The sequence below is a fragment of the Coregonus clupeaformis genome, unplaced genomic scaffold (genome assembly GCF_020615455.1).
Source record: "Coregonus clupeaformis isolate EN_2021a unplaced genomic scaffold, ASM2061545v1 scaf0208, whole genome shotgun sequence".
Lineage (NCBI taxonomy): Eukaryota > Metazoa > Chordata > Actinopteri > Salmoniformes > Salmonidae > Coregonus > Coregonus clupeaformis.
Window position 1 is genome coordinate 352,501 of NW_025533663.1, and position 13,412 is coordinate 365,912.

Below are 13,412 nucleotides of genomic sequence, written 5' to 3' on the forward strand. Positions count from 1 at the left end.
ATACGATCTGGAAATAAACAAGATCAATATAATCACACAATATACGATCTGGAAATAAACAAGATCAATATAATCACACTATACGATCTGGAAATAAAACCAGATAAATATAATCACACTATACGATCTGGAAATAAAACAAGATAAATATAATCACACTATTGGATTTAACCTTTACTTATCCAGGACGTCCCATTGAGTTCAGAAGACATCTTTTACAAGGGAGACCTGGCCAAGAGGACAACTCAATACCTAACCCCAGATCAAACACTACTACTACTACTACTACTACTACTACTACTACTACTACTACTACACAGTCTAGAGTTCTCTCCAAAACTCTTGAGCGTGCCATCTCTAGCCAACTCTCTTGCTATCTCTCTCAGAATGACCTTCTTGATCCAAACCAGTCAGGTTTGAAGACTGGTCATTCAACTGAGACTGCTCTTCTCTGTGTCACGGAGGCTCTCCGCACTGCTAAAGCTAACTCTCTCTCCTCTGCTCTTGTCCTTCTAGACCTGTCTGCTGCCTTTGATACTGTGAACCATCAGATCCTCCTCTCCACCCTCTCCGAGCTGGGCATCTCCGGCGCGGCTCACTCTTGGATTGCGTCCTACCTGACCGGTCGCTCCTACCAAGTGGCGTGGCGAGAATCTGTCTCCGCACCACGTGCTCTCACCACTGGTGTCCCCCAGGGCTCAGTTCTAGGCCCTCTCCTTTTCTCTCTATACACCAAGTCACTTGGCTCTGTCATATCCTCACATGGCCTCTCCTATCATTGCTACGCAGACGGCACACAACTAATCTTCTCCTTTCCCCCTTCTGATAACCAGGTGGCGAATCGCATCTCTGCATGTCTGGCAGACATATCAGTATGGATGACGGATCACCACCTCAAGCTGAACCTCGGCAAGTTGGAGCTGCTCTTCCTCCCGGGGAAGGACTGCCCGTTCCATGATCTCGCCATCACGGTTGATAACTCCGTTGTGTCCTCCTCCCAGAGTGCGAAGAGCCTTGGCATGACCCTGGACAACACCCTGTCGTTCTCCGCTAACATCAAGGCGGTGACCCGATCCTGTAGGTTCATGCTCTACAACATTCAGAGAGTACGACCCTGCCTTACACAGGAAGCGGCACAGGTCCTAATCCAGGCACTTGTCATCTCCCGTCTGGATTACTGCAACTCGCTGTTGGCTGGGCTCCCAGCCTGTGCCATTAAACCCCTACAACTCATCCAGAATGCCGCAGCCGGTCTGGTGTTCAACCTTCCCAAGTTCTCTCACGTCACCCCGCTCCTCCGCACACTCCACTGGTTTCCAGTTGAAGCTCGCATCTGCTACAAGACCATGGTGCTTGCCTATGGAGCTGTGAGGGGAACGGCACCTCCGTACCTTCAGGCTCTGATCAGTCCCTACACCCAAACGAGGGCATTGCGTTCATCCACCTCTGGCCTGCTGGCTCCCCTTCCTCTGCGGAAGCATAGTTCCCGCTCAGCCCAGTCAAAACTGTTCGCTGCTCTGGCACCCCAATGGTGGAACAAGCTCCCTCACGACGCCAGGACAGCGGAGTCACTCACCACCTCCTGGAGACACTTGAAACCCCACCTCTTTAAGGAATACCTGGGATAGGATAAAGTAATCCTTCTACCACCCCCAAAATAAAAAAAATATTGTAAAGTGGTTGTCCCATCACAAGGTGAATGCACCAATTTGTAAGTCGCTCTGGATAAGAGCATCTGCTAAATTACGTAAATGTAAAGATGATACCAACCCCAGATCAAACACTGCTAATACTACTACTACTGCTACTACCACTACTACTACTACCACTGCTACTACTACTACTACTACTACTACTACTACTACTGCTACTGCTACTGCTACTGCTACTGCTACTACTACTACTACGGTTACTGCTACTGTTACTACCGTATTTTCCGCACTATAAGGCGCACTTAAAAGCCTTTCATTTTCTCAAAAAACGACAGTGCGCCTTATAATCCGGAGCGCCTTATGTATGGATCAATTGGTTAATTGATTGATCCATACTGGTTGTACACGGCGCTCAAGGTGCTCTGTCAAAATGTTTCAGTATGAAAAACCAATAAAAACAATGTAATAATAATGAAATGTTTCAGTACGACTGGTAAACTACAAAGCCGCACCACTTGCAGCATTACGGTAGCCAGTACACACCGGTATTGTGCTTACTCACAGTCCCACACCACTTGTGTGTGTATAAAGACCCCAAAATGGCACCTTTCAAGAGACACGCTTACGACGCAGAGTTCAAGCTCAAGGCTGTCGGTCATGCAGTAGAATATGGGAATAGAGCAGCAGCGAGAGAATTCAACATTAATGAATCAATGGTACGGAAGTGGAGGAAGCAAGAAGATGACCTGCGCCAAGTAAAGAAGACTAAACAGAGTTTCCGCGGGAACAAAGCGAGATGGCCACAGTTAGAGGACAAACTCGAACAGTGGGTTGTTGAACAGAGAGCAGCAAGTAGAAGCGTCTCTACAGTCACTATTCGAATGAAGGCAACAGCGCTAGCACGGGACATGACAATCGATGAATTTCGAGGCGGTCCTTCTTGGTGCTTTCGTTTTATGAAAAGACGTAATCTCTCCATCCGCACACGAACTACCGTCTCGCAGCAACTGCCAAAAGATTACCAAGAAAAGCTGGTCACTTTCCGCGCATACTGCAAAAATAAGATCACTGAAAAGAAGATCCGGCCAGAGCACATCACCAACATGGACGAGGTTCCACTCACCTTTGATATTCCCGTGAACCGCACTGTGGAGAAAACGGGGACCAGTACGGTGTCTGTACGTACCACAGGGAATGAGAAGTCATCCTTCACTGTAGTTCTCGCCTGCCAGGCTAATGGCCAGAAACTTCCACCCATGATTATTTTCAAGAGGAAGACCTTGCCAAAAGAGAACTTTCCAGCCGGCGTCGTCATCAAAGCTAGCCCGAAGGGATGGATGGATGAGGAAAAGATGAGTGAGTGGCTGAGAGAAATTTACGTCAAGAGACCGGGTGGCTTTTTTCCACACAGCTCCGTCCCTATTGATCTACGACTCAATGCGCGCCCATATCACCGATGCTGTCAAAAAAACAAGTGAAGCAAACTAATTCGGAGCTTGCCGTCATTCCGGGTGGATTAACTAAAGAACTCCAGCCGCTAGATATTGGTGTCAACAGGGCGTTCAAAGCTAGACTGCGAGCTGCGTGGGAGCAGTGGATGACAGAAGGCGAACACACGTTCACCAAGACGGGGAGACAGCGCCGGGCGACTTACGCCACTATCTGCCAATGGATCGTGGATGCCTGGGCTGATATATCGGTCTCAACTGTGGTCAAAGCTTTCACGAAGGCAGGAATAATATCTGAACTGCCAGGCAACAGCAGCGACACTGACTCGGATAATGACGAGAGGGAGCCGGGCAGGTTGGATGCCGTAGTCGCCCAACTGTTCAATTCGGACACTGAAGAAGAAGAATTCGAGGGGTTCGTGGATGGGGAATGAACTGAAAAAGTGAGCTTTACGTGTTATATGTAACTGAACAATGTTGAGTTATGCACTAACGTTTGATTTAGTGGTATCAGACTGTTTCTTTTACTACGTGTTTACTGAATCAGGGAAAGGTTCCCCTCCACGTTTGGGAGAAGAGTGAGCAAGGCTGGGAGATATTGTTAATATGCACATTAACGTTTGAACAACATTACCATGGGAGTGAACGGAGTTGTCAGAACGCTTAATAAAGTTTGACTTTATCTGACTGTTTTGTTGACATTCCTTTTAGCACAGCTCCATCTAGTGGATGCATAACGCAACCCCAGTCAATTCGTTTGACTACAGTATCTTCTATTCTATGCGCCTTATAATCCGGTGCGCCCTATATATGAAAACAGTTCTAAAATAGGCCATTCATTGAAGGTGCGCCTTATAATCCGGTGCGCCTTATAGTGCGGAAAATACGGTACTACAAAGTAGAGATAAAGAAGAAGAAAGCTTTAGGATCTGAAGGGATGTGGAAAGAAAATGAGAGAAGGTAAATGTACAGAATATCCAACTGAAACATAGTGAAGGAGATGAGAGAGAAGGGTCTGAAGGTATGTGCTGATGGAGGGAGAAGGGTCTGAAGGTATGTGCTGATGGAGGGAGAAGGGTCTGAAGGTATGTGCTGATGGAGGGAGAAGGGTGTGAAGGTATGTGCTGATGGAGGGAGAAGGGTGTGAAGGTATGTGCTGATGGAGGGAGAAGGGTCTGAAGGTATGTGCTGATGGAGGGAGAAGGGTCTGAAGGTATGTGCTGATGGAGGGAGAAGGGTGTGAAGGTACCTCTCTCCAGGCAGTATGATGTGAGGTCAGTGGAAGTCTCCTCATCGTCGGAGGACAGCCCCTCGCTATGCTCCGCCCTCTTCCCGTTCTGCTCCCGTGCCTGCCGCCGCCGCGTTCTAGGCCCGCCCCACAAACAATGTTAGCCAATCACACAAGACATTGTTTTCATCGATAAAAATCCATTTGGGTCATTCAGAACTGCTAACAAGAAGGGTGCATCTCAATAATGTAGTGACCTCCTCTCCTTCAGTGATTGATGCCTACCGGGAGAGGGTGCAGCTTTAGAGTATTGAGACGCGCCCCAAGGGGACAAGACTATGTATGGGGCTGCATTCAGAGCATGTTTGATCTCATGAGTACATTCAACATGTGATAACTACAATTTAACACTAGGGGACAGCATAGCTCTATTTAAAGAGATATTTCAGATGTTTTCATACCTTGGGAGTGTCCTGTTGTCATGTACCTTGAAAAGGTAAAAACATCTGACAAAGTTTGAAAAAAAGTGAAATATCACTTTAAAACTATGAGTGAGTTGAAGGCTTCAGATCTTTGCGCTGAGGTCTTGTATCTCCAGCTAGTGCCTCCCGCTCTGCGATCCTCCTTCGTCTAAGCGTTCTCCTGATAGACAGCCCTCACCTCAACAACACCTAGCCTGCACAACATTTATACTGACTGAATATGAATATTTTAAAAAGCTGTGAGTGTGTTAGCGTAGCATCGTACCGTCGGGCTTCCCGTTCAGCGATCCTCCGCTGTCTGGCGTGCTCCTGATAGACGGTCCTGTCTCTCCCAAACGAGTCAGGAGACATGAGGTTAGGAGCCATCACAGCCTTACCTGGAAGAGACAGGTCAAAGGTTAGAGACCTGAGGACGGGACAGAGAGCCCTCACCTCAACTCCACCTGGCTTAATCTAGACTACACCTCAACTCCACCTGGCTTAATCTAGACTCCAACATGCTTAATCTAGACTCCACCTGACTAAACTAGCCTACACACCATTTATACTGACTAAATAATAATGCAACACATTTGTAAATAACTTTTTCATGAAAAAGGCATTTCTGCATTTGACACCAGGATCATATTTATTGAACTATTTATGAATATTAGACGTGTCAATAATTATCAGCCGAACGGATTAATCTAAACCTATTCACAGCACAGAAACATTATCCGTTTGATTAACTGTCCTGGTCTACAGTCGTAATGCATTGATGTTCTGCTTGGATTATCACTGAATCCACTTAACACTTACCTGTCTGTGGTCAGCAGCATCATATCAACTAGCATTCACTTTAGGACCTGTCTGTGTCAGTGACTCACTGACGTCACGGTCATAGCTTTTGGTCACTGATTTTATGGCGTTTTAGTCAGTGATTCAAAGGACTACAGGTCTACAGACAACTACAGACAGACCGTCTGTGGTTCGGTCTGCCACAGTCATCTCAGCCACAACAGATGGAGCAAAGCTGAAACAGCCTCGTCCCTTTACACGTCACACTGTGCAGTCAGGACTCAAGATCACCTCTCTCTCTCTCTCTCACTCTCACCAAGCTCACTTGACAACAAGGCTCGCACCACTCACAGACAGGGAGAGATGAGAAGGGTTTGGGTAAGACAGGGAGAGATGAGAAGGGTTTGGGTAAGACAGGGAGAGATGAGAAGGGTTTGGGTAAGACAGGGAGAGATGAGAAGGGTTTGGGTAAGACAGGGAGAGATGAGAAGGGTTTGGGTAAGACAGGGAGAGATGAGAAGGGTTTGGGTAAGACAGGGAGAGATGAGAAGGGTTTGGGTAAGACAGGGAGAGATGAGAAGGGTTTTGGGGAGTGGGGGTTAACACTTAAGGAAAATAAGAGTTGGGGGGCTTCACACGTACACACCACCACACACACACACACACACACACACACACACACACACACACACACACACACACACACACACACACACACACACACACACACACACACACACACACACACACACACACACACACACAGACACAGACACAGACACAGAGAACCAACGATGCCGTTCGAGTAAAGAATAAAAACCTTCAAGATGGACTGACTTGAAAGGCTTGCAAACTCCGCCGATTCATCTTTAATATCATCCTGGCGCCGCTGGACCAGCCGACAGGCCCGTTGCCTTAGTAACTGGTGCATGGCGCCCTCCAGCTCCACCACGCTGGGAACCTGAAACATACACGCCCACATGTCACCTCTGACCTCGACACGGAACAAAGCCCTGCTCAGGCTGACCGGCCACCGGGAGACCTCATTGGTGCAAGGGCCAGAGAGACGCTTGACTGACAGGTGACAAGTCCAATTGTGTTGTGAGGTTGAATATAGACAGGAATATCAGTCAAAGTTAAATATTGTAGTTATTTTCAATCAAGGTGTTACTCTGTGTTCATTCTACATCTATAAACATGGACCAACATCAGCGCTATTTCAGCTTTCCTTTACTAACAAGCCAGAGCTTTTAGTTTGAACTGTGCAGTCAGTGAGCTTTTTCACAACGTTCTCAGCCCCCACACCAAAGAGACTCCATTAACCATCATGCATCATTCCTCTAAGGAGAGCTGAAGGAGGAAGTGAGTGTTAAAGAGAGAGGCTGATAGTCAGTTCAGCTAACAGGTGCATAGAGACTAGGGTCCTTCTCCTCCTCTCTCTGTAGACCACCTAGAACCACCTGCTGTAGAACTAACACCAGTCAGATGGGAGACCACCTAGAACCACCTGCTGTAGGACTAACACCAGTCAGATGGGAGGCCACCTAGAACCACCTGCTGTAGAACTAACACCAGTCAGATGTTAAGATGGGAGGCCACCTAGAACCACCTGCTGTAGGACTAACACCAGTCAGATGGGAGGCCACCTAGAACCACCTGCTGTAGGACTAACACCAGTCAGATGTTAGACCACCTAGAACCACCTGCTGTAGAACTAACACCAGTCAGATGTTAAGATGGGAGGCCACCTAGAACCACCTGCTGTAAAACTAACACCAGTCAGATGTTAAGATGGGAGGCCACCTAGAACCACCTGCTGTAAAACTAACACCAGTCAGATGTTAAGATGGGAGGCCACCTAGAACCACCTGCTGTAGAACTAACACCAGTCAGATGTTAAGATGGGAGGCCACCTAGAACCACCTGCTGTAGAACTAACACCAGTCAGATGGGAGGCCACCTAGAACCACCTGCTGTAGGACTAACACCAGTCAGATGTTAAGATGGGAGGCCACCTAGAACCACCTGCTGTAGGACTAACACCAGTCAGATGTTAAGATGGGAGGCCACCTAGAACCACCTGCTGTAGAACTAACACCAGTCAGATGGGAGGCCACCTAGAACCACCTGCTGTAGAACTAACACCAGTCAGATGTTAAGATGGTAGACCACCTAGAACCACCTGCTGTAGAACTACCACCAGTCAGATGGTAGACCACCTAGAACCACCTGCTGTAAAACTAACACCAGTCAGATGGGAGGCCACCTAGAACCACCTGCTGTAGAACTACCACCAGTCAGATGGTAGACCACCTAGAACCACCTGCTGTAAAACTAACACCAGTCAGATGGTAGACCACCTAGAACCACCTGCTGTAGGACTAACACCAGTCAGATGTTAAGATGGGAGGCCACCTAGAACCACCTGCTGTAGAACTAACACCAGTCAGATGGGATACCACCTAGAACCACCTGCTGTAGAACTAACACCAGTCAGATGTTAAGATGGTAGACCACCTAGAACCACCTGCTGTAGAACTACCACCAGTCAGATGGTAGACCACCTAGAACCACCTGCTGTAGAACTAACACCAGTCAGATGTTAAGATGGTAGACCACCTAGAACCACCTGCTGTAAAACTAACACCAGTCAGATGGTAGACCACCTAGAACCACCTGCTGTAGGACTAACACCAGTCAGATGTTAAGATGGGAGGCCACCTAGAACCACCTGCTGTAGAACTAACACCAGTCAGATGGGAGACCACCTAGAACCACCTGCTGTAGAACTAACACCAGTCAGATGTTAAGATGGTAGACCACCTAGAACCACCTGCTGTAGGACTAACACCAGTCAGATGGGAGGCCACCTAGAACCACCTGCTGTAGGACTAACACCAGTCAGATGGGAGGCCACCTAGAACCACCTGCTGTAGGACTAACACCAGTCAGATGGGAGGCCACCTAGAACCACCTGCTGTAGAACTAACACCAGTCAGATGGGAGGCCACCTAGAACCACCTGCTGTAGGACTAACACCAGTCAGATGGGAGGCCAACTAGAACCACCTGCTGTAGGACTAACACCAGTCAGATGTTAGACCACCTAGAACCACCTGCTGTAGGACTAACACCAGTCAGATGTTAAGATGGGAGGCCACCTAGAACCACCTGCTGTAGAACTAACACCAGTCAGATGGGAGGCCACCTAGAACCACCTGCTGTAGAACTAACACCAGTCAGATGTTAAGATGGGAGGCCACCTAGAACCACCTGCTGTAGAACTAACACCAGTCAGATGGGAGGCCACCTAGAACCACCTGCTGTAGAACTAACACCAGTCAGATGTTAAGATGGTAGACCACCTAGAACCACCTGCTGTAGAACTAACACCAGTCAGATGGGAGGCCACCTAGAACCACCTGCTGTAGAACTAACACCAGTCAGATGTTAAGATGGGAGGCCACCTAGAACCACCTGCTGTAGAACTAACACCAGTCAGATGGGAGGCCACCTAGAACCACCTGCTGTAGAACTAACACCAGTCAGATGTTAAGATGGGAGGCCACCTAGAACCACCTGCTGTAGAACTAACACCAGTCAGATGGGAGGCCACCTAGAACCACCTGCTGTAGAACTAACACCAGTCAGATGTTAAGATGGTAGACCACCTAGAACCACCTGCTGTAGGACTAACACCAGTCAGATGGGAGGCCACCTAGAACCACCTGCTGTAGGACTAACACCAGTCAGATGGGAGGCCACCTAGAACCACCTGCTGTAGGACTAACACCAGTCAGATGGGAGGCCACCTAGAACCACCTGCTGTAGGACTAACACCAGTCAGATGTTAAGATGGGAGGCCACCTAGAACCACCTGCTGTAGGACTAACACCAGTCAGATGTTAAGATGGGAGGCCACCTAGAACCACCTGCTGTAGGACTAACACCAGTCAGATGTTAAGATGGGAGGCCACCTAGAACCACCTGCTGTAGAACTAACACCAGTCAGATGGGAGGCCACCTAGAACCACCTGCTGTAGAACTAACACCAGTCAGATGTTAAGATGGTAGACCACCTAGAACCACCTGCTGTAAAACTAACACCAGTCAGATGGGAGGCCACCTAGAACCACCTGCTGTAGGACTAACACCAGTCAGATGTTAAGATGGTAGACCACCTAGAACCACCTGCTGTAGAACTAACACCAGTCAGATGTTAAGATGGGAGACCACCTAGAACCACCTGCTGTAGGACTAACACCAGTCAGATGGGAGGCCACCTAGAACCACCTGCTGTAGAACTAACACCAGTCAGATGGGAGGCCACCTAGAACCACCTGCTGTAGGACTAACACCAGTCAGATGTTAAGATGGGAGACCACCTAGAACCACCTGCTGTAGGACTAACACCAGTCAGATGTTAAGATGGTAGACCACCTAGAACCACCTGCTGTAGAACTAACACCAGTCAGATGTTAAGATGGTAGACCACCTAGAACCACCTGCTGTAGGACTAACACCAGTCAGATGGGAGACCACCTAGAACCACCTGCTGTAGCACTAACACCAGTCAGATGTTAAGATGGTAGACCACCTAGAACCACCTGCTGTAGGACTAACACCAGTCAGATGGGAGACCACCTAGAACCACCTGCTGTAGCACTAACACCAGTCAGATGTTAAGATGGTAGACCACCTAGAACCACCTGCTGTAGAACTAACACCAGTCAGATGGGAGGCCACCTAGAACCACCTGCTGTAGAACTAACACCAGTCAGATGTTAAGATGGTAGACCACCTAGAACCACCTGCTGTAGGACTAACACCAGTCAGATGTTAAGATGGTAGACCACCTAGAACCACCTGCTGTAGGACTAACACCAGTCAGATGGGAGGCCACCTAGAACCACCTGCTGTAGAACTAACACCAGTCAGATGTTAAGATGGTAGACCACCTAGAACCACCTGCTGTAGGACTAACACCAGTCAGATGTTAAGATGGTAGACCACCTAGAACCACCTGCTGTAGGACTAACACCAGTCAGATGGGAGGCCACCTAGAACCACCTGCTGTAGGACTAACACCAGTCAGATGTTAAGATGGTAGACCACCTAGAACCACCTGCTGTAGGACTAACACCAGTCAGATGTTAAGATGGGAGGCCACCTAGAACCACCTGCTGTAGAACTAACACCAGTCAGATGTTAAGATGGTAGACCACCTAGAACCACCTGCTGTAGAACTAACACCAGTCAGATGGTAGACCACCTAGAACCACCTGCTGTAGGACTAACACCAGTCAGATGTTAAGATGGTAGACCACCTAGAACCACCTGCTGTAGGACTAACACCAGTCAGATGTTAAGATGGGAGGCCACCTAGAACCACCTGCTGTAGGACTAACACCAGTCAGATGTTAAGATGGGAGGCCACCTAGAACCACCTGCTGTAGAACTAACACCAGTCAGATGGGAGGCCACCTAGAACCACCTGCTGTAGAACTAACACCAGTCAGATGTTAAGATGGTAGACCACCTAGAACCACCTGCTGTAAAACTAACACCAGTCAGATGGGAGGCCACCTAGAACCACCTGCTGTAGGACTAACACCAGTCAGATGTTAAGATGGTAGACCACCTAGAACCACCTGCTGTAGAACTAACACCAGTCAGATGTTAAGATGGGAGACCACCTAGAACCACCTGCTGTAGGACTAACACCAGTCAGATGGGGAGGCCACCTAGAACCACCTGCTGTAGAACTAACACCAGTCAGATGGGAGGCCACCTAGAACCACCTGCTGTAGGACTAACACCAGTCAGATGTTAAGATGGGAGACCACCTAGAACCACCTGCTGTAGGACTAACACCAGTCAGATGTTAAGATGGTAGACCACCTAGAACCACCTGCTGTAGAACTAACACCAGTCAGATGTTAAGATGGTAGACCACCTAGAACCACCTGCTGTAGGACTAACACCAGTCAGATGGGAGACCACCTAGAACCACCTGCTGTAGCACTAACACCAGTCAGATGTTAAGATGGTAGACCACCTAGAACCACCTGCTGTAGGACTAACACCAGTCAGATGGGAGACCACCTAGAACCACCTGCTGTAGCACTAACACCAGTCAGATGTTAAGATGGTAGACCACCTAGAACCACCTGCTGTAGAACTAACACCAGTCAGATGGGAGGCCACCTAGAACCACCTGCTGTAGAACTAACACCAGTCAGATGTTAAGATGGTAGACCACCTAGAACCACCTGCTGTAGGACTAACACCAGTCAGATGTTAAGATGGTAGACCACCTAGAACCACCTGCTGTAGGACTAACACCAGTCAGATGGGAGGCCACCTAGAACCACCTGCTGTAGAACTAACACCAGTCAGATGTTAAGATGGTAGACCACCTAGAACCACCTGCTGTAGGACTAACACCAGTCAGATGTTAAGATGGTAGACCACCTAGAACCACCTGCTGTAGGACTAACACCAGTCAGATGGGAGGCCACCTAGAACCACCTGCTGTAGGACTAACACCAGTCAGATGTTAAGATGGTAGACCACCTAGAACCACCTGCTGTAGGACTAACACCAGTCAGATGTTAAGATGGGAGGCCACCTAGAACCACCTGCTGTAGAACTAACACCAGTCAGATGTTAAGATGGTAGACCACCTAGAACCACCTGCTGTAGAACTAACACCAGTCAGATGGTAGACCACCTAGAACCACCTGCTGTAGGACTAACACCAGTCAGATGTTAAGATGGTAGACCACCTAGAACCACCTGCTGTAGGACTAACACCAGTCAGATGTTAAGATGGTAGACCACCTAGAACCACCTGCTGTAGAACTAACACCAGTCAGATGGTAGACCACCTAGAACCACCTGCTGTAGGACTAACACCAGTCAGATGGGAGGCCACCTAGAACCACCTGCTGTAGGACTAACACCAGTCAGATGGGAGGCCACCTAGAACCACCTGCTGTAGAACTAACACCAGTCAGATGGGAGGCCACCTAGAACCACCTGCTGTAGGACTAACACCAGTCAGATGGGAGACCACCTAGAACCACCTGCTGTAGGACTAACACCAGTCAGATGTTAAGATGGTAGACCACCTAGAACCACCTGCTGTAGGACTAACACCAGTCAGATGTTAAGATGGGAGGCCACCTAGAACCACCTGCTGTAGGACTAACACCAGTCAGATGGGAGGCCACCTAGAACCACCTGCTGTAGAACTAACACCAGTCAGATGTTAAGATGGGAGGCCACCTAGAACCACCTGCTGTAGAACTAACACCAGTCAGATGTTAAGATGGGAGGCCACCTAGAACCACCTGCTGTAGAACTAACACCAGTCAGATGTTAAGATGGTAGACCACCTAGAACCACCTGCTGTAGAACTAACACCAGTCAGATGGGAGGCCACCTAGAACCACCTGCTGTAGGACTAACACCAGTCAGATGTTAAGATGGGAGGCCACCTAGAACCACCTGCTGTAAAACTAACACCAGTCAGATGGGAGACCACCTAGAACCACCTGCTGTAGAACTAACACCAGTCAGATGGGAGACCACCTAGAACCACCTGCTGTAGAACTAACACCAGTCAGATGTTAAGATGGTAGACCACCTAGAACCACCTGCTGTAGAACTAACACCAGTCAGATGGGAGGCCACCTAGAACCACCTGCTGTAGGACTAACACCAGTCAGATGTTAAGATGGTAGACCACCTAGAACCACCTGCTGTAGAACTAACACCAGTCAGATGGGAGGCCACCTAGAACCACCTGCTGTAGGACTAAC

At 48.6% G+C, this 13,412-nt stretch overlaps 1 protein-coding gene across 2 annotated transcripts in view; it reads right to left on the minus strand.

The window, feature by feature from the left end:
* The window catches only part of paxbp1 (PAX3 and PAX7 binding protein 1), a 69,221-nt gene that overhangs the window by 15,905 nt on the left and 39,904 nt on the right, over positions 1 to 13,412 (minus strand). For both annotated transcript variants that reach the window (XM_045214171.1, XM_041851497.2), the window contains exons 8-10: positions 6,425 to 6,548; positions 5,076 to 5,187; positions 4,350 to 4,465 (exon numbers count right to left, since the gene is read on the minus strand). In XM_045214171.1, the coding sequence (XP_045070106.1) occupies positions 4,350 to 4,465; positions 5,076 to 5,187; positions 6,425 to 6,548 (352 nt within the window). The remainder of the gene's footprint in view (positions 1 to 4,349; positions 4,466 to 5,075; positions 5,188 to 6,424; positions 6,549 to 13,412) is intronic.